The sequence below is a fragment of the Bos indicus x Bos taurus genome, chromosome 17 (genome assembly GCF_003369695.1).
Source record: "Bos indicus x Bos taurus breed Angus x Brahman F1 hybrid chromosome 17, Bos_hybrid_MaternalHap_v2.0, whole genome shotgun sequence".
Taxonomy (NCBI): domain Eukaryota; kingdom Metazoa; phylum Chordata; class Mammalia; order Artiodactyla; family Bovidae; genus Bos; species Bos indicus x Bos taurus.
The window spans coordinates 16,569,785-16,594,367 of record NC_040092.1 but is presented as its reverse complement, the minus strand read 5'-3'; the positions used below and the strand labels follow the sequence as shown (position 1 = coordinate 16,594,367).

The 24,583-nt window shown below is 46.1% G+C and overlaps 1 protein-coding gene across 2 annotated transcripts in view; it reads right to left on the bottom strand.

The window, feature by feature from the left end:
* The window catches only part of SRRM4 (serine/arginine repetitive matrix 4), a 169,680-nt gene that overhangs the window by 28,011 nt on the left and 117,086 nt on the right, over positions 1–24,583 (bottom strand). For both annotated transcript variants that reach the window (XM_027566737.1, XM_027566738.1), the window contains exons 2-6: positions 12,936–13,082; positions 11,348–11,434; positions 8,329–8,400; positions 4,934–4,960; positions 2,563–2,613 (exon numbers count right to left, since the gene is read on the bottom strand). In XM_027566737.1, the coding sequence (XP_027422538.1) occupies positions 2,563–2,613; positions 4,934–4,960; positions 8,329–8,400; positions 11,348–11,434; positions 12,936–13,082 (384 nt within the window). The remainder of the gene's footprint in view (positions 1–2,562; positions 2,614–4,933; positions 4,961–8,328; positions 8,401–11,347; positions 11,435–12,935; positions 13,083–24,583) is intronic.

Below are 24,583 nucleotides of genomic sequence, written 5' to 3'. Positions count from 1 at the left end.
GGAAAATTAAGTCTGGATTCTTAGCATGGAGTCAAAAGCCCACTTTCAGAGTGAGTTACAAATGTCATTATCAACAAGAATTACAGTTCGTGTAATTGCTACCACTACCACTTACTTTAGCTCTCTCTAAATAATAATAATGACTTAGAAGTAGCAACAGCAGTGGCAGTGATCACTGGGGACATACAAGGAATGTCAATAGTTTGGGCCAAGTCAGGAAGCCAAGGGGTGGTTAGAGATGATTCTATTAAAAGGTAGCTTGGTTATCCCAACAAAGGACTCAGGTATTCTTACTCAGGTATATCTTGTCATGTGATCCCTTCTCTCTTTAAAACCCTTGCACTGTCCTCATGTCAAGTCCAAACTCTGACCTTGAATCCCAAGCATCTTCAGGAGCCAGCCCCTGCCTAGCTCTCCAGCCTCTTTGCATGGCATCTACAGTCCTGGTTTGCAAGGCTCAAGTGACACCGAGGTGCTGGTATTCTGGCTCACATGTTTCCCACAATGTATCATGTCCTGATGATGATGGTCATGACAGGTAAACTGTAACACACACTGCCTGTCAGGCACTGGGTTCTGAGCATTTTCCTTAAATGGACTCATTTACTCCTCACAACAACCCACAAAGTGGATTCTCTTATTATTCCCATTTTATAGATGCAGAAGCTGAGGTCAGAGATTTAAACCACTTGCCTGACTGCAGCCTAGAATGGTTACCTCCATCCTTCTCACAGGAAACCTCCTCTTACCACCACGCTCTCTTTCCTGCACCTGGGGTCCCACCATGCCCTGAGCTTTTGTCTGCCACTGTGGTGCCAAGACCTGTCCCATGTCTCCCGTGTCCTGCTGCGCTGTAAGCTCTCGAGACTGGGAGGAATGTCTGCCTAATCTCTATCCTTGGGCCCCACACAGGGCCTGCCACCTGTTAGGGCCTCTCTAAAGGACGCTGAACAAACAGACGTAAGTTACTCCAGGGGTTCCCTGTTTAAACGCAGCCTTAACTAACCATGGGTTTTGGCAAGAACAACCACCTTTATCTCAGGGGTGCCTCATGTTTCTTGCTTCTCCCTCTCCTGACTCTTGTTTTTCTGGCTTTCAGAACCTTCTCTTATGTCCTGCTTGTGATTTCTGAGACTTGGTGCTGGGCAAGGTAGCCACTTTGCTGCCCTCATGCAGGCAGTCCATACTTTGGTGATTTTTTCTTTTTTTGATGACTGTCCCAGAACTCCTGGGGTCTGGGCCCAGGCCCTGCTTAGTGACTGTCTAGACTGCAGCCCTTCAGACAAGTGATGCTCATGTCTCTGAGAACAGGTGCTCTGTCTATGCTTAGGACGAACATATGCTCGACACAGATGACCAGTGACTGTCTCTTGACTTGACTTGAACAAGCTTAATGATCAGGAAGTTCTTCCCTGAGCTAACTTACAGCTCTGCTGCTTCCTTGTGGAGCATTCCCCAGACCCTCGTGATGGTGCCTGAAATGCCCTCTTTCGCACTGACCTTGGATGAAGAGGCATTTGGTTGGCCAGCAAAGCTGAGCGCCTCCCTCTGTGCCTGCTTCCTCTTTTCCCTCCCCTGCAGCTCACTGACTTTCATCCCATTGCCTTTGATTCTCACTTTAGAAGCTTCTTGGTGGGAGATAAAATATTAGTTGATTGGAAAACACACGCACTAACATTTGCAAGGGTATAAAGTAGGTGGGTTGTAACCAAATTTACTTTTAATTTGACTGGGAACTGAACCCTACAGGCAGTGCTGGCTGATTTGAATTTCTACTACTGGCTATAAACCGAGGACCAGCTGGGGACCGAGGCTGGAGGTAGGCGCTCCCCCAGTATCTGCATGCTCTAAGCCCAGGGACCACGGCTGGAACTCACATGTATGTGCACGCATGTGCACGCACATGATCAAGCCCCCTTACTCACTCATGCACACACAGCACACTTGTGTACTGGTAACCCCACACACACACACACCCTCCCTAGGAGTAACGCACACAGATAAGTAAGCAGTGCACACACCAAGGGCATGGAACTAACACACTGTAACAAACAGAGCACCGATATGCACAGTTTAAGTTCATGCCCACATAAGCAAGGGCACACGTGATGCGTTCTTGTGAACAAAGTCATATATCACACACACATACACACTAGGCACCCACATTGCACACAAATGTTTGCACAATAGAAAAATATACAGATATTTACAAAGTGCACACTATGCATATATGTACCACGTACAAATGTTACACAATGCACATACAGGCACACAGAATTCACACACAATGGACAGACATGTACACCATTCACTTTCATGCACACAGAGACACACATGCACACACACATAACAAACACCACCTTACACACCCATGCACGCCAAACCCACAGCTGCAGGTCTACACACAGTTCTGTTATTTGGTCTTCCCCTTCCTTTCCCTTCTCACCCACCAGCCCCCTCTCCCATTCCTTTTTTCTTTGGCAATTCTAACCCTCTGGCCGTTCAGAGCTCAGTCCCCCACCTCCCCAAATTGACAGTACATTGCAGGTGGAATGTACATACTGTTTTTTGTGCCTCTTCTCTTCCTTTCTTTTGCTTTTTGGGCTGGAGGAGCTGAATGAGAAATGGCCAATCAATTGAAAGATGCAAAATTCCAGCGAATGATAAAAATAAAGTAGTTAAAATGCTTAACACATGCTGGTCACTAGATCCAGGCAGTTTGGGAATGGACATTGATCGTTTCTAAAACCAGAGCAACCAGCCCACACATAAAGACTGAGGACAGGGAATAAAGGATGCTGAGATCAGTTTTGGTAGCTTAATGGTAACAGCAGTAGTAAAGGTAATCATATTTGCCATGTTTTGAGGCTTTATTATGGGGAAGCACTCACTAATACTTTTGTCAACAATCTCATTTCATTCTCCTTACAACCTATGACTTCCCTGGTGGCTCAGATGGTAAAGAATCTGCCTGAAATGCGAGAGACCCGGGTTTGAGCCCTGAGTAGGGAATATTCCCTGGAGAAGGGAATGGTAACCCACTCCAGTACTCTGGCCTGGAGAATTCCATGGACAGAGGAGTCTGGTGGGTTACAGTCCATGGGGTCGCAAGAGTTGGACATGACTAAGCAACTAACATGTATAGACAACCTATGGCATGTACCTAATAAGTATTCATTTTACAGAAAGTGGAAACTGAACCTCAGATTGGCTGAGACACTTGACCAGGATCATACAGGTGAGCTGGAATGTGGCACCAGATCAATGGTCCCTAGCATCTACCCTCTTGACTACTGTTTTAGTATTTTCTAAAAGAAAAGACTGGAAAATCCACGGAGATATTCTAAAGCTTCCTAAAGTTTGGCAGATTCTGAAATGTTCTGCTCATGAATATTCAAGTTTTTTTTTTTTTTTTTAATTCAGAGTACCGGGTTGTGGGCAGAATGGACAATGATGACTCAGGGTCTCCGCATCATCAAATAGAGGCCCCAAAGGCAAATGCTATTTGATAATTCAAGCCAGACTGGCTTCAGGGGGTCACCAGGAACCCATCATTGGCCTAAGTCCTGGGAAGGGGAAATTTGATTTCATCCAACTGAAATCGCATCTTGACATGAGATGTGGGATATATCTCTGTGTCTGGGACTCAGCCTGGGCAGTGGACATCCCAGGTCCTCACTGAAAGACCAAGTTAACCTCCTGGCTCTGCTGCTGAGTTGCTGTGTGACATCGGGCAGGTTACCTGTCCTCTCAAAGACCCAGTCTCCTTGCCCTTGAAATGGGGTCATTGCTTAAGCTGTTGGGCTAAGTGAATAGACTACCTTGGTAATCAGTGTCTACTTGTTAACTGAATGAATGAAAGGGTTTTGCACTCTGTCAGCGGCTGCAGTTGTGCTGCTGTTATTTAGGAAGCCACTGCAGGCTGTCCTGATCCTCTGTCAGACAGACTTGGGTTGTAGTTTTGACTCTGCCTCCTCTGACTGTGTGTCTGTGGACATGTCGGCCACATCTCCTGAGTCTTAGTTTCTCTATCTGTAAAATGGAAATAATAAAGATATCCTCTGCACAGGGTTGTGATGGGGCTGTATAGAGATTAAAGACCCATGCATGTGGACAAGGCTTAGCATAGGATCTAACTTATAGTGAGCACCCCACAGGCTATAGCTTTATTTGTGCTCGCCCTGTGTTTCCAATACTAGGTCTCTATCCCTTAGCTAGGATCTGGGAAGGCTTTGGTGGGGTGATGCTTCTCTACATTCCCAACCCAAGATTTCCTTTTTCCTTTTGGCCATGCTGCACATCTTAGTTCCCTGACTCTCAATGAGCTCATGTTGAACTCAGGTATTGAACTCACACTGCCTGCATTGCGGGGGCTTCCCAGATGGTGCAGTGGTGAAGAATCCACTTTCCAATGTAAGAGATGCAGGTTCGATCCCTGGGTCAGGAAGATCCACTGGAGGAGAAAATGGCAACTCACTCCAGTATTCCTGCCTGGGAAATCCCATGGACAGAGGAGCCTGGTGGGCTACAGTCCATGGGGTCACAAAAGAGTCAGACACAACTGAGCACACACGCACACACTCTTGAATTAGAATGTGGAGTCTTAACTGCCAGACCACCAAGGGGAGTTCCCAACCCAGATTTCAACCAGTGGTCAAACAGGCCCTGGGAAGGGTGGTAAGACTTGCCAGGGAGAAGGATCCGTAGGAACTGGCCTAGCAGCAACCATGTGGCCTAGTGGAAATTAAAAGTTGGCTTGGAACTTTCAGGGAAACTAGATCATGGCCTTCATTTTGGAGGAAACTGAGGCCCAGGAAGATGAAGGGGGAGTGAATACAGAGGTGGAGGCTGAGAGCTGGACCCTAGATGCTACCTGAACGTGGTTAGGAAAGCAGAAAGCTGAGCAAGCAACCAGAGGCAACAAGATGCTTACCTGTGCCTTCTCTTCTTGGAGAATGACCTGATTGAGGGGGAAAAAAAGGGAAGAGAGAGGGAGAGGAAGGAAGGGAGAGAGACAGGGAGGGAGGGAAGATGAAGAAGAGGAGAGAAGAAAGGAACAGAGGGTGTAGGGGAAGAAAATAAATGTGAGTCTGAGTTTCTTTTCCTGGGATGGTTGTATCAGCACATTTATAACTTTTTTTTTTTTTTTTTTTCTGGGCTGTTCCCTCACCAGGGATCAAACCCATGCCCCCTGCAGTGAAAGCACCGTCATAACCATTGGACTCCTGGGGGATTCCCTATCAGTGCATTTGTGGTCAGGCTACAAGGGGACCAGGACATCTGGTGAATTCTCCTCCTCTTTTAGATTTGAAGATCATGTGAGAAACCTTGGCTTGCATTTTGAATTATCAGTGTTTCAATCCTCACCCAAATTTGTCAGTAAGCCTGTTCTGGAAAAGGCTGCATGAGGAGGCCAGGACAAAGAGTCCCTCTGCCTCTTCCCTTCCCCCAAGCCTCACTTTGGTTCTTTCTCTCCCTAGTTGTGGATTCACCATCATCAACATCTTCAAGGGACAACCAGCTTCCACACGTGGAACTCCTACTGGGGTCCCGGCTCTGTACTAAGCATTGCTCACACACAATCTCATTCAGTCTTCCCCCCAAACCTGTAAAGTACTGCTGATAGCCATTTGACAAAGACAGAGGAATTAAGTTGCCCAGGACCACACATCTTCACTTGTGTAACGCCAACTCATTCTCAGATGTCACCTCCTGTAGCATTTTCCAGTCCCCTCAGGTTGGTTTGGTCCCCTCTCTGTTCCCACAAGCCTGGAGTGAGCTGCCGAGCTGAGCCTCACTATGTACAGACTTCTTCATAATATGACTACCACTGTGCCCACTAGAATGTGAGCAACTTGAGGGCAGGGACTGGGTTCCGGTCACTGTTTTGTTCCTGGGGCCAGAATCTCCTCAATCATGATACATAACAGGTATTCAATAAAAAGGTGTGAAAAAGGGATTTTTTTTAAACCCTGAAACCTTAGTTAATTGGAGGAGAAGAAAAAGTTAAATACATCCTCTACTTCTAGCTTCCAATTCCAAAAAGTTAACCATCATTAACCAAACATTTCAAGAACTTGGAGAAAATGGACTAAGATTAGAGTGATGCTCAGTAGACGAGGGTTTCCGAAGAATCAGATCATATTTCCCACTCCTAATTTCCCATTTTATGGTCTTCCTTCCCTCTAAACTTCTGACAACCCCTGGGCCAACTGTAGCCCCCAAAAGAAAGTCTGTTTCTAATCCTCTGGCCAAGTCTCTTTCCTATGAGAAGCCCTTGAGTGAGAGGCCACTTGGTTCCCAAGATCCATATAGAAAAATGCTCCCTCTTCCTATCCCACCCCTAAACTGCGACAAATCGCTCAGCACAGGAAGGTGACAAGCTGGCAGTCTGTGGTCACGGGCAGGCCCTCACCTCAACAAAGGACTCCACACTGGGAATTTCAAACACCAGGTTAACAAGGGCTTCCCTTTGGCTCAGTTGGTAAAGAATCCGCCTGCAATGCAGTAGACCTGGGTTTGATCCCTGGGTTGGGAAGATCCCCTGGAGGAGGGAACAGCTAGCTACCCACTCCAGTACTCTGGCCTGGAGAATTCCATGGACTGTATAGTCCATGGGGTTGCAAAGAGTCAGACACCACTGAGCGACTTTCACTTTCACACCTGTACTGAGCACAAACTCAGACAGCATCAGTGGGCATGCTTGGACAGGTGGTGGACATAATCCGTGAGACCAAACTGAGTAGAGACCATTCTGGCAACAAGGGCTGAAAGCTGACCACACCCTGGGTTGGGAAAAGCCACGTTGGGGTGAGATGTGGCAGGGCGGGGAACCCAAATGACCTCTTACCTTTTGTTCTGTTGTGATTGTTTAATTGCACAAGTAATCCACCACGGTGTAGAAAAATTGGAAGATACAGATAAGCAAAAATAAAATATAAACCACTTTTTCCCTGTCATCCACAGTCAACCACAGCAAATAGCTTATGAAGATAAGCCCTCTGCCCTCCAGGGGTCAAACGAGCTTTGTAAATGTGTGTAGATGGGGGAGGCAGGTTAGGTGGGGACAGTGCAGCACCCTGGCTATGTCTAAATGCACAGCAAGTCCTCAGTTCCAGCGGATGGCTGCCTGTGGAAAGAGCGGTCCAATGAGGAGAGCTTCTGATTTTACAGAAGTGCTGGAAAACTTTTTGTATTGCAAAACATTGGCTTGGCCCATGAACCACAGATTTGAGACCTCTCATGTACAGTGTTCCTGTCTTTTTTTTTTTTTTTCTAATTTTATTTTATTTTTAAACTTTACATAATTGTATTAGTTTTGCCAAATAGCAAAATGAATCCGCCACAGGTATACATGTGTTCCCCATCCTGAACCCTCCTCCCTCCTCCCTCCCCATACCATCCCTCTGGGCCGTCCCAGTGCACCAGCCCCAAGCATCCAGCATCGTGCATCGAACCTGGACTGGCAACTCGTTTCCTGTCTTTTATTTTTCCCCACAAATGTGTGTGTGTGTGTGTGTGTACATGAACGTGTGTATAGTGAGCACCTTTGGGAATGTATGTGTGCATGCTCAGTCACTCAGTAGTATCCAACTCTTTTGAGATCCCATGGGCTGTAGCCCACCACAGTCCTCTGTTCATAGGATTTTCCAGGCAAGAATACTGGAGTGGGTTGCCAATCCCTTCTCCAGGGAATCTTCCCAACCCAGGAATCAAACCTGAGTCTTCTGTGGCTCCTGCATTGGCAGGTGGATTCTTTACCACTGAGCCACCTGGGAAGCCCTTGGGAATGTGCGTTCAGTTACTAATGCCTCTTAAGTATAGTCCACAAGTAGTTGTCTATAGGTATGTCCAAAACATGGACAATCCTGAAGCGATGTTTCACATGATCCCATTCTCTAGGACACAGCTGGATCTATCAGAAAGGCCTCTCCATGGGAATTTAGAATAACAAGAGAGATTCAGTATCTTCTTGTGATCGGGCCTACGACAGGAAGAGACGGGAACAGGGTACGGGGTCTGTGCGCCCCCATGTGCACCCTGGAATTGGGCTTGGGTTGCGTCAGCTTTGGTTCCAGCGCTTCACTGAGACCTGGCTGGTCTCCTTAGAAAAAATCCCCCACAGGCCCGAGTTGGTGTTAGTAGGTCTCTGGTCTTTGCAACAGGAGTCTCAAGTTATACAACTTACAAACACAAGACCATACACAGATGAGTATTTTTCATTAATGAAATGATAAGCCTCCAAGTGACCTTTCAGTGCCGTCCACTGTCGCTCCCACCCCAACCCCACCCGAGGCATCCCTGTGTGCAGAAGAGGAAGGACAGTACCTGTGTCGCTTATGTTTCTTGGAACTTTTCTTCTTCTTCTTCTTGACAGGTGATGGGCTATAAGATGGGGACCTGCCGTGGAGAGAAGACATGCTTGAGACGGAGGCTTTGAGGGCCAGGATCGGTCCTTTCTCCAGTTCCCAGACACAGCCTCAGCTCTTCCGGGAACACATATCAAGGATGATACTTTGTCTTAAATGTTATTGCATGTTTTATATGTATTATATGTATTATTCCATTTAATCCTTCTACATACTTCTTAGGTAGGTATAATTGCTACCTTCCTTTTTCAGACAAAGCAAGTGAGATTCAGAGAGGTGAAGTGACTTGCCTAAAGACAGTTGCCTAAATACAGCGAAGAAGTGAGTGAGCTGAGATTCAAATTGAAGCCTCTCTGATTCCAGGTGCTTTGTTCTTAATCACTACATCACCCCATAGCTGTCCTCCTGGTGGGACCACAATATTTATTTTTGTCTGCTGCCCTTCCCCAAGCTGTGTATGCTTTAAAGGCCTCTCCTCTGCCCCACCCTGTTGTCTCCCTGGTCAGACCAAACTTCTGCAGGACATCTTGCCAGGATGTTCTCAGCATGGGTCCTTGCCAAAAGGGGTTACCCAGGAAACAGAGATGCCCTAGAATCATGACTATGATTCCAGGCTGAGGTTCAGGTGACTTGACTCTCCCATTAATTCACAAGTCACCTACCTCAGGCATGTCACTGCTCGCTCTAAATTTCCTATTCTCCCACTGATGAAATACCAAGGTTGAAACGTATCTGGAGTTGCAAACTCAATGCCAACAGAGACCTCTCGGACAGCTTAAATGGATGCAGCGGGTTAGGGGGTAGATGGTAGGGAGTGGTGGGGCCTGCGGTAAGCCAGGGAGCACCTGACCTAGGGGGATGGCTTCTTTTCAGATTAGCTGAAGGTCTCAGGTAGGAATGCAGGCCTGGGCTTCTAAAGCACTTGCCTTTTCAATAGTAGCTGTCAGAGAACATATTTTTGTATGAAATCTCCTGGTTTTAAAACAATGGCCATTAATTTAAAAGACAAAAAACAATTTGCAGGTCAAATAAAACATGTCTGCAGGTGGAGATGTAGGGTTGAAAAACAATCTGACTTAGGGAATCAGAGCACCTGTCCCCCAACACACTGAATGAATGAAGGGATGAGCGACTGAAGCCTAATCCCTGTGGCTTCCTTCTTTTTTTGGCTTCCTTCTTTGACATGTTCTCCTGCCCATTCCTAAAATCAGGAAGCTCAGGCCACTTACCCCAATTCTACCCCACCATAGAATGGCTGGAACTCAGGTCTTCATTCACATTACCCTCTGGGTCCTCTTTGGGCCTCACCACTTAGAACTAGGCTAAAGTAGGGGGGAAGGAAACAGAGCCTCTGAAAACATGGAGTTGGGGCCCAAGGCATCCAGATTCTGCTCTCTGCTGCCCCCTGGAGGCTTCTTCAAATACTGCCTCCGAGGTTTTTTAACTTGCCTCTCTAAGGAACAAGAACCAAAGAGCGTCTTGATGAAAGTGAAAGAGGAGAGTGGAAAAACTGGCTTAAAACTAAACATTCAAAAGACTAAGATCACGGCATCCGATCCCATCACTTCATGGCAAATAGATGGGGAAACAATGGAAACAGTGACAGACTTTATCTTCTTGGGCTCCAAAATCACTGCAGATGGTGACTGCAGCCATGAAATTAAAAGATGCTTGCTCCTTGGAAGAAAAGCTGTGACCAACATATTAAAAAGCAGAGACATTACTTTGCCGACAAAGGTCCATCTAGTCAAAACTGTCATTTTTGCAATAGTCATGTATGGATGTGAGAGTTGGACCATAAAGAAAGCTGAGTGCTGAAGAATCGATGCTTTTGAACTGTGGTGTTGGAGAAGACTCTTGAGAGTCCCATGGACTGCAAGGAGATCAAACCAGTCAATCCTAAAGGAAATCAGTCCTGAATATTCACTGGAAGGACTAATGCTCAAGCTGAAACTCCAATACTTTGGCCACCTGATGTGAAGAACTGACTCATTGGAAAAGACCCTGATGCTGGGAAAGATTGAAGGCAGGAGGAGAAGGGGATGACAGAGGATGAGATGGTTGGATGGCATCAACGACTCGATGGACGTGAGTTTGAGCAAGCTCCGGGAGTTGATGATGGACAGGGAAGCCTGGCGTGCTGCAGTCCATAGGGTTGCAAAGAGTCAGACACAACTGAGCGACTGAACTGAGGTCATATAAGAAACAACTCTCTGACCACCCCTTGGGGTCTGGAACACTGAACCTGCTTTTATTGTAGGGATTTACAGCCTAGAAGAAAGCCTGAAAACAATTTTAAATGCAAAAAAAAGTAAAAGTATTGTGTATAGAAAAAAATTCATATGGTACAAAAGAGTCAATAGCTGGAAAACAATATAAAGTCAATTATCCTTGGCATTTTTGTAGTGGCAGAAGCAATTGAAGAGCCTAGAATCAAGTGTCTGTAGGTTCTGTCACCTCCTCTCTGAGCCTTTATTTTCTCATTCTAAAATGGGGGTAATAACTATGAAAGAAAGAAGTCATGATGACTAGAGTCAATACTGTGCATTTGAAAGTTGCTAAAAGATTAGATCTTAAGATTTCTCATCACAAGAAAAACAACTAGAACTATGTGAGATCAAAGTGCCTGGCATGGCACTTACATGAAGTGAGTTCTCCAAAAATACATAAAGAAGTAAATACTAATGGTCACGGTCAGGCTTCATATTAACTATCATTTACTATGTGCCAGACGCTGTGACAGCTGCTTCCACGTCAACTTTCTTGTCTAATACTCACAAAACCCCAAGAAGTAGGTATTTCTACCATTTTATAGAAATGGAAACAGGCTCAGAGAGGTGAAGTGACTTGCCCAAGGTCACACAGCAAGTTAAGAGGCAAAGGGGGGATCTGAATCCCAGAGGAGTCACTGCCTAACTCAAGAACCCTTTTGTCCCTTCCTCCATCTTCAGGGTTTCGTGGCCCCTTGCAGCCCTCACCTCCTTCTCTTCTTCCGCGTAGCTTTCTTCTTTTTTTTCTTCCCCCTGGAGGAAGGTAGTGGCGTCAAGTCTTTGCTGTGGGAGGCACTGAGGAGAACATAGAACAAGGCGTTAGAGGACCCAGGGTTCCCCGAGCCGCCAACTGGTGCTGTTGTAGCTGAGAGATGATCCAGTTCCTGGGAGGGTGAAGGACCCACAGTGAATACCTAATCACCACCTCATGGCTGATTTGGTTGCACTTCAGGTTTAATGCCTCAAATAAGGAGCCAATGCTGACCTAATGAGACAGATGCTCTACGTTACCCAAACACCAATTGATTATTTAAAACAGAGCTATAGAGGTTAACTGCTCCTTAATAGATTTATTATTGAATTTGCAAATGGCTCACCGTGGTAAATAAATCAGTTTTTAAATAATTAATCGGCAGTTCAGCATCCTCCCTCCCCAGTACATCGTGTCTGTAGTTCCTGCTGGAAATTAAATGTGAGGCAAAAGGTAGGTTAAGTAGCAGCTGATTATTAAAAGTATATTTGCCAAGGTCTAATGTAACGAGATACATATCTCATATCGCTTCACAGAACCTCAAAAACCTCCACTCCTCAGGAATAATTATTTCCTGTTCAATTAAATTCAAATGCTCAGGCTGCAGTTAAATGAAGTCAAGTTATCTCCTTTTATAATTGGGGCAGGCTCCAGGGATTTTTTTTTAAAGCAGTATCCATCCCACGGCAAAAAGATATGGTTCTGGATGAAAAACTGCTTGGGAATTGAAACAGGCCAACCCCGCTGAACCTCACTGGGAAAAGAGAATATTAATAAGAATATTATTGTCATTATTAGTAATAACACAGCTACTGTATATTCACTTACTATGCACCAAATGTTTTATATACTTTGATACTAACAAAAGCACTTTGAAGGTGTTATGGTTTTTACTGTCTCATTCTACAGGCAAAGAAAATCAGGCTCAGAAAGCTGAACTGCCTTGCTCAAGGCTGCACAGTTAGGAAGTGTCTGAGGGGGATATGAATCGAGGCCTGTGTGATTACTGTCCTGAGAGCTTTCCCACAAAACCAGCTGCTTTCTCAAACTTGTTTGTGTGGCTGATCTTTTGGAAGTTACTTAACTCTTTATAAAACATCAAAAAATGCTGCCATAATTAATTCCATTCTAAGAATCTGGTATTTACAGTTAGTAGAAAAAAAAATGATATAAGTAATTAGAATACATGTTAACGTCTCTGCATTGCCAGTCAACAAAAATTATACGGCTATATCTTCAAGAGACTCACTCTTAGCAGGTTAAAAATAAAAATCATAGGGGGTAAATATTTAACTACTTAGACACCTGTTCACTAGCCTCGGGAGTCTACGAATCTTCTGAAATGGTACACAGAATTAGGAGGGTGTTCTTAGTACTCATAGCTTTCAATTAATTCTCAAATGGGTTTTGATTTGATTTAAGGATCTCAAAGAGGAACTTGCAAGAGACAGAGGGGAAGAGTGGTCAGAGAAATAAACTTCGTTTTTTCAGCCTCAACTTGAACTTCCACGTTAGATCAGAGAGGGGGATAGGGCAGAGTCTCACCTGCGTGCTCTGGTGGGACTGGGCTCCCTGCAGGCTTTGCCTCTGTCCCAGCTGTTGGTGCCCAAGACCTTGGAGGCCAAATGCTGGCTCAGCTTTTCCGAGGGTCCATCCTGAGCTGGGACCATGGGGCTGCTCTGGGGTTCTGTCCTATAGAGGAAGAAAGAAGGAGGCAAACGCATTAGGATATGACAGAGATTCTTAATGTTCATCAAGCATGCACAGATGTCTGATTTCCCTTGGAGTTAAGTTGGGGTCATAAATATCATCAGGGGTCAATGGTCTCCGAGGAAGGGGTGATATATATTGTTTCTAGTTTGAGGCAGTCAGATCTGTGTGCCATCTCCAGCTCTCTCTTTCCCTCTGTCACAGTGACTTTCGAGGCCACACCTTTCAAACAGTGAAGCTACTGGATGGGAAGAGAGATGCCTGGATCACATTAGACTTTGCATGACAGAAATAAGCCTTAGTTAGATTAAGCCACTGAGGTTTAGGGGCTTATTTGTTACTGCTTAGGTTTGGCAACCCACTCCAGTGTTCTTGCCTGGAGAATCCCAGGGACGGGGGAGCCTGGTGGGCTGCCGTCTATGGGGTCGCACAGAGTCGGACACGACTGAAGCGACTTAGCAGCAGTAGCAGGCTATCCTGACTTAATCACAGGGAAGGGCTGGGAATCAGCATTTTACTTCCTTCCTCAAGACTTATTCTGAGGCCAAAAGCAAGACAGGATTAGTTTAAACTCTCTTTTGCCATTTCTATCCCATTTTTCTATCTTATCTGTGTGTGGCACAGAGATACCTTAATTCAAACACTATCTTCACCATTTAGTAACTATAGAATCTTGGATTAGTTGCTCAACCTCTCTGAATTATATATCTCAGTATATAGCTGAGTTTATATCTCAGCTATAAAATAGAGGATAATATCAGTCCATATATCATTGAGTTGTTGTGAAGATAAAATAAGATAATATAAACAAACAGGAAAGGCCTAAAATGTGTCATTTCCATTTTCCTTTACTTCTCTGTGAACCAAGCCTCCTATCTGCTGTCCTTAGCAGGTGGGAGCTCACCCATTTGGGATAGCAGTTCCAATGAAGGCTTGAAGCTCTCCCCTCTGCCTCTGAGATGAGGTCCAAACTGCATAGGAAGATGACCTGTGTCCCACCTCCTTCTCTGAGTCCCAGAGAAGGAAAAGAAATTGCCTACTCAGTCTCTGAAGGGGCTGTCACTCAAATCTCCTGGCTCCTAACCAGGAAGAGTCAGCAGTCTGAGAGCCACAGGTGGATCTAGCAACATCCAGCAAGCATGCTTGCTGCCCTCCCTGCCTGCCCGCCCTGCCTGCAGATCCCAGGTCAAGCATTGATCAAAGGTATTAGCATCTCTCCTGCATCGAGCTTCTGCAGCCATTGCATCAAGATTGGTTTTATGACTCAGGATAAATGCATCTGATAAGCCCCCCTGCTCCTTGGGGCTGCCAGGAGCGCAGGCCAAGCCTGGCAGTATTGAAGGGAGGGCAGCAAAACACATCCATCTCTGTCAGCCGCTTCTCAGTGCATCTTTAGAAGCGGAGCTAGGAGATGCTTCAAGCCCAGGAAAGATGGGGATTCTAGTGGGGTCTACCCAGCCCTTCTCACCGTCAATTCCATGCTTCCAGAACTCCACTTTTCCCCCATGATGAGGGTTCCATTTCTATGTCTTTGTTCCCTCTGGTCTATCTGTGTGGAATGCTGTCCTGGCTCTTTTCAAACTCAAAGCTTGCAATTCCTGCCCAGCCTCCAGCAAGGTTTGCCTCTTGCCATTCTTGTCCTAGCTGAGGCTAACCTAAAATTCATCAGCTCTGATTCCCTGGGTGCCTGCAGTGTCTCCGGGCCAGTTTTAAGTGTGGGGATGTAGTGAACAAGACACAGGTGTTCCCAGAGATCACAGAGTTTGGATTATACATGGAAAAGCAGGTAATAAATGCACAAGCAAGTAATAATATGGCTTATTCATCAGTAATAAATTATAGAGAGAATGAATCAGTGTAAAGGGCCTAGAAAAGTGAGAGGGGTGACTGTTATTTAATATCGGGTAATCATGGAGGGAGCTTCCCTGGTGGCTCATTGGTAAAGAGTCTGCTTGCCAAAGCAGGAGATGTGGGTTTAATCCCTGGTTTGGGAAGATCCCCTGGCATAGGAAATGGCAACCTGCTCCAGTGTTCTTGCCTGGGAAATCCCATGGACAGAGGAACCTGGCAGGCTACAGTCCAACGGGTCACAGAAGATTTGGACATTACTTAACAACTAAACAAAAAGAACAGCAAAATAATCATGGAGAGCCTTTCTTAGGAAGTAACAGGGTGGATACTTGAAGGACCAGGACTAACCTTGTAGTTTGTGTTGGCTTTAAAATGTGTTCACAAATTTTTGACATTCATACCATCAATTAGGGAGCCTAATTTCCCTCCCCTAGGATACTGGATGGGCTAGTGACTCAAGTTGAATGAACAGAATGAAGTAAAAGTGATGATGTGTGACTTTCAAGACTAAGTCATGAAGGTAACTTCTGCCTCTTCCTCTTGGATTGATCACTCTGAGGGAAGTTGGCTGCCATGTATTGAGGACACTCAAGCAGCCCTTTGGAGACATCCATATGACAAAGAACTGAGACTTCCTGCCAACAGCCAGCACAACCAGCCATGTGAGTGAACCACCTCGGAAGTGAGTCCTCCAGCCCCGGCAAGCTATCAGATGAGACAGCAGACATGGCTAATGTTTGAGAGGTAGTGACCTAGTCACCCAGCCAAACTTCTAATTCAAGGAAACTGCAAAACTTAACTGTTAATTGTTGTTCTAAGTCACAAATATTTGGGGTATTTTGTTGCTCAGCAATATGTAACTTCTACACACATACCTGTAAGCAGTATGTTCCAGGCAGAAGGAATATCAAGTTCAAAGACAGTCGGCATACTCAAGAAACAGCAAGCAGGGGTAAGAATGATAAGAGGAGAGATCAGAGATGAGGTCTTTATAGGTCATGGGAAAAACTTTGGGTCCCCTGTGGCCGAGATGGGTGATGTTCAGAAGGTTCACTCCCTGAGCTCAGGACACTCAAAGGAAGGGAGGGAAGGACAGAGAGAGGGAGACCATTGCAATAGACCTGGCCCAGAGCAGGGTGGCAGCAATGGCGGTGATGAGATGTGATTAGATTCTGCTATATTTTGAAAGCAGAACTAGCATCCTTGGCTGCTGATTAAATGTGGGATAAACAATCAGCAACATTTGTTCAAGGAATAAATGAAAGGGCAAAGGCATTGACTAAAGAGAACATTCATCTGTTTCAAAAAATTATAAAGAGCTTTTTGAGATGCCTTGAGCTAATCCCTTCATGGTAACAGTTGGTGGAAATAACCCAGCCAATATCTCTGTCTACTCAGATGGCTCAATCAATGTCTTCTACTATTCCTCATATTTCCCTTAGAAAAATGATCAGTGTGCTTATCAATGGATGTGTATTGCCCAAGAGTCTTGAGTTGGACATACATACAAGAATGGAATTTGGGGAGCATTTCTGGAGCATTACAGGAAACCAAGACACAAATATGTGCCTGAGGCAACCTTGTCCTAGGCAGAAACTGAGGGTTGATGTGATGAGTTTGGCAGTGAATGACAACTAGTGCTGGCATCGGGCGGAAGGTATCAGTGACTTGTGCTAACAGAGGCAGGGGTTATCTCCAGTGTGGGCAAAGCTGGTGGATGCTATTGCCAGGCACTGGGGGACAAGGCTAAGGGCAGGGACAATGCCTCATCCCTCGCTGCCAGCAGCTTTGTTCAGAATTAGGGATGGGGAATCCCTGACAATGGTTTGATGAGTAGAGGTATAATGGAGTTGCTACAGTTTATAACTTGACACTCCTTGATGTAGTAGCATTTTTTTTTCCCCCAATAGCATTGGTCTCCCATTCCATTCCATGGTACTTCACATGGGATTACAAAACAAAGAATAGAATTAATTCTATCAGGTTGACAGGGAGTGGTGAGGGAAAGAAGAAAGGATTCCTTCCTCATATAAAATTAAAGATTTTTTTCAGTGTGTTCTAACACTTTGCCTCTTAGCTTTTTTTAAACTGAAAGAGACTCGGAGAGCATGTAGACCAGGCTTTGCTAAACTTGGCACAGTTTCAGAGGCCCCCAAGGTTGAAAATACAGATTCCTAGGTCCCACCATAGCCATAATAAATCAGACTGTCCAAGGATGAAATGTGGGAACCTGTATCTTAAAGAAACACCCCAGGCAATTCTGCCTTCTACTCGGTCAGTAAATCCAAAGTGATAATTGGGATTAAAAAGCTCTGATTGATTTGGTCTCTCTCCTACTCTACAGCCCATTTTCTACCCCTCTACCTTTCCCTTACTCTGCTCCAGCCACATGGCCTTCTTGCTACTCTTCATATCGAACAGGTCCCTTAATCAAGGCCTTTGCTCTTTCTGTTTCCTCCACCTGGTATGCTGTTCTTCCAGCTCCTTCCTTTCACTCAAATGTCACCTCCTCAGGGAAGCCCTCCCTGACTTCTTTAAGCAATCATGCTCTTCTTGTCACCTGCCTCCATCACAGTCTTGTTGTACCTTCCCTCCTCCAGAGTACTCATTACTATGAATACCTGAAATGACCATTTCCCATGTTTACTTGCTAACTGTCTTCTGGACTAGAATGTGAGCTTCCTGAGAGTGGCAACTAGTCTCTTTTCTCACCACTGGGTCCCTAAGGATCTAGTGCATGGCATAGCATGCCTTCCTGCTCAAGAAACGTTTGTTGAATGAAGGAAGGAAGGAATTTACAAATAAATTCTGATGTCCGATCTCATGTGAGAACCATAGATCAGATGCAACTTCTCCTCATATATAAATAAGCAGAGGTCCAGGGAGAAGGACCCGTCTGAGGCCACAAAGCACTTCAGAGGACTCAGACCTCAGCCTTGGCACGCCCACCCCCTTGGCCCCACCCATCTTCCTTCCTTGCTTCCAGCTTTACATCCTTGTAGGGCTTTAAGAAAAATCCTGTGTTCCATCGTTGCTGAGGAGTACCGGCAGCTGCCTTGTTTTTACTACATTGCCCTTTGATGTTGCATTAAAAAAAATACTTAAAAGAAGGTGAGATCTTCAGGGGACAGCTAAAACAGTGAAGTCAAGGGCTGGCGCACTCCGCTTCACAGAAGGAGGGAGGGAGCCCTGAGTGCTGAATTCCTCAAGGCCTCCCTGCTCGGTTCCTGCTAATCAGCGACCTAGAGCTTAGATGAGGCTATCCGTAGTCATGGCAACCAGCAGATTCTCAGCCTCCGATAAGAGGGCTGAACTTTCTGCAAAAGTCTCCTGAGCTGCCTCCCCCATCAAAGCTCGTGACTCCACCAAAGTGCTCACTCAGCCTGGTTAGGAGCCTCGAGTGCTAGTTTGAGTTATACACTATTTGGGGAATCAGACACAAACAATGTTGGAGGGAAGTGAGAATCCCGGCCTCCACTTATCTCTGTGCAGAATGAGGAAACTGAGGTCCCAAGAAACAAGGAGCACATGGAGACAGATGTTAGAACTCTGTGGCCTTTTGAGTCCTAGTCCAGCGCTCTTTTCATGTCCTTTATTTATTTGGCTGCATCGGGTCTTAGTTGTGGCATGTGGGCTCTTTGTGTGGCACACAGGCTTCTATAATTGTGGCACACACACTTGGTTGCCACTTGGCACGTGGGATCTTAGTTCCCCTGGCTCACACACCCTGCATTGTATGATAGACTTTCAACCACTGGACCACCAGGAAGTCCCTTTTCTACATCCTTTGATCATAATTATAGCAGGCATTTATGAAGCACCTACTCTGTGCCAGATGCCAAGCTAAGCTTTTCTCATGCATTGTCTCATTTAAGCTTCCAAAGAAACCCAGGAGCAGGCATGGCCATGCCCACTCTCAGTTTAGTTCAGCTGCTCAGTTGTGTTTGACTCTTTGCGACCCCATGGACTGCAACACACCAGGCTTCCGTGTCTATCACCTGATCCTGGAGCTTGCTCAAACTCATGTTCATCGAGTCAGTGATGCCATCCAACCATCTCATCCTCTGTTGTCCCCTTTTCCTCCTGCCTTCAATCTTTCCTAGCATCAGGGTCTTTCCTAGTGAGTCAGTTCTTTGCATCAGGTGGCCAAAATATTGGAGTTCAGCTTCAGCATCAGTCCTTCCAATGAATAGTCAGGACTGATTTCCTTTAGGATGGACTGGTTTGATCTCCTTGCAGTCCAAGGGACTCTCAAGAGACTTCTCCAACACCACAGTTCAAAAGCATTGATTCTTTGGCGCTCAGCTTTCTTCACAGTCCAACTCTCACATCCATACATGACTACTGGAAAAACCACAGCTTTGACTAGATGGACCTTTGTTGGCAAAGTACTGTCTCTGCTTTTTAATATGCTGTCTAGGTTGGTCACAGCTTCTCTTCTCAGGAGCAGGTGTCTTTTAATTTCATGGCCACAGTCACCATATGCAGTGATTTTGGAGCCCAAGAAAATAAAGTCTGTCACTGTTTCCATTGTTTCCCCATCTGTTTGCCATGAAATGATGGGACCGGATGCCATGATCTTAGTTTTCTGAATGCCCACTATACAGACAGAGAAACTGAGACCCAGGGACAGTAAATGGTGAGAGCACCAGCTGCCCTACTTGTTTATGAGAATCAGCTGAGATAAAAAGGAGAGCAATCTGGAAAACACTCTGAAAACATAAGGAGATAATAAGTGGGGGCACAAAGTGAATCTTAGTAATTTTCCTGTAAGACAGGGATTTGCTTCATGGGTTTGGAGAAGTAGATGTATCTTAAGGTACATATACAAATAGAAATGGCACTTGGCCGTTAGATTCAGGACATCTCTGACACTTATTTTCCCCAGCCCACCAATAGCTTCTCCCAGGGTGTAGAACACTTGCAAATCCAGTGTCTCAATGGATGCTGATAAGGCTCTTGGTAAGGTGCTCAATTTGATGAACTTATCCCCATTACTCAGATGAAGACATTGAGACCTGGGGAGGCAAAGGCAGTTGCTTCCCATCCAAGGTTCATGCCCAGGTTCTTGTTCTATATTTGCCACCAGAGTTGTGAATGACCTGCCCTTGTCTCTGCACTCAGCCAGAAAGCTACCGCCTCCTTGTTTCAGTAGAGAATGACGGTGCAAGACCCTCAGCTCATGAGTCCACCAGAGAGCCTGAGGCTTATCATGGGACTACACTAGCTCCTGGGCAAGATGGATTTGGCTAATTTGTGCCTTGGCTCCTGGAACTTTGGTCTGGATCCTGTTACTATTCTGGCCTGAGGTCTTGGTACCAAGTCCCTTTCAAGGTTAATTAAGCCTCGTTGGGGATAATCTGCAGGAGCTGTGACTCTTGTGAGTTTTGATCTCACAGTTGGGAAAAAAAGCACAGGAGCTTAGGGGAAGACAGGGATTCCAGAGCACCACCGTGGGAGACATCGCTGGATGCACGGGCCACGATGCTCAGCTTCAGGAACCGAATGAGAAAGAAAGAAGTTTTATGAGGCCGGCATTTCCCTCATCATTTCATTCACTTATTCAGCAGCTGTTTACTGAACACCTACTTGGTATTAGAGTTTAAGGACTCCAAAGTAACTAAGACTTATTTGTGTCCTCAAGGAGTTTCCAACCTGGAAGAGGAACATTGATTCCTCAGTTGGGGATTACAATGTGGTAAGTTCTCCAATGGAGAGAAGCTCAGAGGACCACAGAGAAGCACCTAATCCAGCCTGGGGAGATGGCTGTGGAAAGTTTCCTAAAAGATGTATAGGAATCGGTCAGGTGCAAAGACCAAGTACCGAGCCACAGCAATGGACGTCACAGAACTGCAGGGAAGCAGTAAGTTGGAAGAGATAGTTGGGGTGGAGGATGGAAGAGTTGAGGCTGACTTATTTCACTTAGCATAATGCCCTCAAGGTATATCCATGTTGTTGCAAATGGCAGGGCTCCCTTCCTTTTTATGAATGAATTCCATTTTATCTATTAGATATATTAATAGATATGATATATGTAACATTGTCTTTATCCATTCATCTGGTGATGGAAACTTAGGTTGTTTCAATGTCTTGGCTACTGTAAATAATGCTGCAGTGAATGTGGGAGAGCAGAAAAATTACAGGATCTGGGACTAAGGAGGCAGACAGGGCTAGAGTCTTCCGGGCCATGTGGACAGCTGCTTCTCATGCCTTCCTGTGCATGTGAATTTGCTAGAAATGTCGAAGCTCAGGCCCTAACCCAGACCCACTGATTCAGCATCTGCACTCTATCAAGATCCCCAGGTGATGCTATTGCTCCACGGACCACACTTTGAGTAGCCAGGTTGTAGACTTTACAAAGGTTTTGGACTTGATCCTGAGTCCAGCCCTCTAGCACTCTCTGTCCTCAGGTAATTGATGAGGATGGTTTAGTTCAGTTCTCAGGGCTGAGAGTGTGTGAACGTGTGTATGTGTGCATGGTAAGCCCTGCTGTACATCTAAAATTGTCCAGTTCCCAAGTTCAGGTCAAAAGATGAAAGAACCATATGGAGAAAAATCGGCTCAGCACTTCTTACCCAGCTCAGCTGAGCAGGTCAGGCCCCCAGCCTGTCTGGGTTTTGAACTCTCATCACAGAGCACGGCCCCCTGCTGCCCCAGCCCAGCCCTACTCCACCCGATCGCTTCTCCTTTCACAGGCTGGCCTGTCAGTTGCCTACTTGCCTAGTGAGGGTTCGAAGCGCTGAGAGGGGGATTGGACTGGTTTCTTGGGGCTGTCTGAAATGCAGGCGCCCCAAACTTGGGAACTGGCTGAATTCCAAAATGTTGTTTCTCATTGAACACATTGTAAAGGGTTACTTGGTGATGCTGGGCAAGTGCAGAGATCCTGCAGTTCTACTGACCTGGGTTCAAACCTTGGTTCTACCAAGCTGTGTCACCATGGACAAGGCAAACACCTCTTGCTCTGGCCCAGGGCACCTTCAAGACCTTTCCATCAGCTGAAACTGCAGACAGGGTTTGCTTTGCTCCAGGGAGGGTGAATTGCTGATTAGAGATTCTTGCCCTGGGAGTGATTGTGCTAGGTGAGTCCCTTTAGGGCATCATTATGACTACTGCTAGAGAAAGCACCAAGCAAGCAAGATCTGCTGAGAAGAGGGCAGAAGTCCTCACCCTAATAGGAAACCTTCAGCCTGGAGCAGGAGGAGCCTTTGTTCAACAGCTGAGAGAAAAAAAGTCCTGGAGGTGCTGTCTGGGACTGTTTCCTTTTTCTTCATCCAGCCACTGATTCAACAAATATTTACTGAACACCTACTATGTATAAGGCATGTTCTAGGCACTGGAAACACACACAGAGAATAAGACAGAAAAAAATCTCTGCCTGGTAGAGCTTGCATTCTCCTGGCATGGGCAGAGGGAGGAAGAGAGCAGAAAATAAGCAGAAAAAAGCGGTAAATTTAGAGAGTATTTGAAGACAATGAGAGCTATAAAAAAAGAAATGGAGCAGAATTAGGGAAAGCAGAAATGCTACTGCAAGGAGAGGGCTGTGGTTTTAAAACAGAGAAAGTTTCATGGAGAAGGGGACATTTGAGCAGGCCTTGAAGATGATGAGGGAGTGAGCCTGGAAAAGAGCAAAATAGGCAGAGGGCACAGTCATTGCCAAGACCCTGATTCTGCAATACACTACCTGCACTGAGGCTGGACGTGAGTGAGCAAAGGGAACAAGGGAAGGGGTGAGGAGGTCTCAGATCATGGTCTGCTGGGCTATTGCTAGGACTTGGCTTTTTCTCTGAGGTGACTTGCCATTGGAGGGTTCTAAGCAGAAAAGCGATGTAATCTGATTTAGGTTTTAAAGGATCTCTCTAGCAGCTTGCTAAGCAAGGATGACCAGGGAGCTGGGATAAATGCAGGAAGACCTGTGGGGAGATTATTGCAACAACCCACATGAGAGAAGATGAGAGCCAGGATCAGTGTTATCAATGAGGTAATGGTGAGAGGCTGTTGGATTCTGGACACACACTGAAGTTGAAATCGAGTAGGACACGACTGAGCAGCTGAGCACACATGCACACAACCAAGTCTGCTTACGGGTGACTCCAAGGGTTTCGGTCTGAGCAACGAGGAGGATGAAGCTGCAGACAACTGGGTAGGGACAGCTGTAGGCAAGGGGGTGTCGTGTAAGGGCCCCCAGAGCTCAGTTCTGGACACGTTAACTTTCAGATGCTGATTAGACATCCCATGTGGCAACGGCAGGTGGGCAGTTGGGTACATGAGACTGGAGTCCAGAGAAGACATTAGTGCTGGGTAAATGCCCTTGAGTGATGTCAGCATGTAGATGGTATTGAAAGCCAGCAGACTGGAACTTCTGGGAGCAGCTGGCTAGAGTGAGGTGGGAAACTGAGGACACAGGTGAGCTCTGAGAGTGTTATACTGGTGGGGTTTCAGAATAATAAGAAGTGACCCAGCCTGGCAGGCTGACTCTTAAAATATATTCATAAAACGTCTGATTCCTCCAATATATTCCTTTAGGTGCACTGATTCATTTATTGTTTATGCATTCATTCGTCTATTTCTTCATTAGCTATTCATTTATTCACTCATTTATTAGTCATTCATTCACTCATCTGCTAAGCATCACTTTACTTCTGGTGGAGGGTCATTTCAAGATGATCCAGACAAGAGTCTTTCCCTCAGGGAGCTCACAGTTTCAGAGGAAGTCATGGGGCAGGTACATAAGAAACTCTTGTGTGGGATGAAAGTGACCCAAGAGAGAAGTCTTAAGTAGAGAGAGGTGGCACCTGTGCCTGCAGGAAACAAGATGGCACAGAGCGGGGCGAGCTGCTTGTTTGGGGAGGACTGCCAGAGCACGGTGCCAGGATTCTCACACTGACTCTGCCTAGGCACTCACCCTGGGCAAGTCTCTTCCCCTCTCTGGTGAAATCACAACTTGTCGGCACCTCATGGGATGATTGTGAGGATGAAATGGCACAGTGCATGCTCAGCACTTAGTTTCTGGCACGGGGCGGCACTTTTACCAGGGAGTGATCACACTGTTCTCCAGCCTTACTGCTGATTCTCATCCTCTTTTCCCAAACAGCCCAAGACAGGGGATTCTTGGAAAGGGAAGAGCAGGGAGGTCAGGGGAGCCCCTGAGTGTCCCTGGAGATCCTCCTTGTGCTGGGGCATTCCCTGCTGTGTCCTGGCTCTTCTCTGTCAAAAGCCCAGGAGTGAATTGATGTCTCCCTGTCCTCCTGGGACAACCAACTGGACACTAGCTGGAACCACAGAGGTGGAGGTGGTAATGGGGGCAGCATCTGAGAGTGCGGTGCAGTCAGGGCTTTGTGTTCCTGCAGACACACACAACACACCTATCCCCCACTTCCTGGGGCTGAGGTTTGGTAGAAAATTCATAACAAGCAGAGAGCAAGCTGCCGCTAAAATCTGTAGAGAGGACAGAGCAGACAAGCCACAAATCTTGCAGGCGGCGAGCTCCTGAGGTCTGGGCATGTTAGTTTTAAAATAACACAGCAGAGAAGTGAGATAAAGAGCTTCAGTGGGGGAAGCTGTCAGACATCTCGCCTTACACTGTTGAAACTACCCGAGGGGCCCCATCTCTCCTCCCAGGTTACAGAAACAGA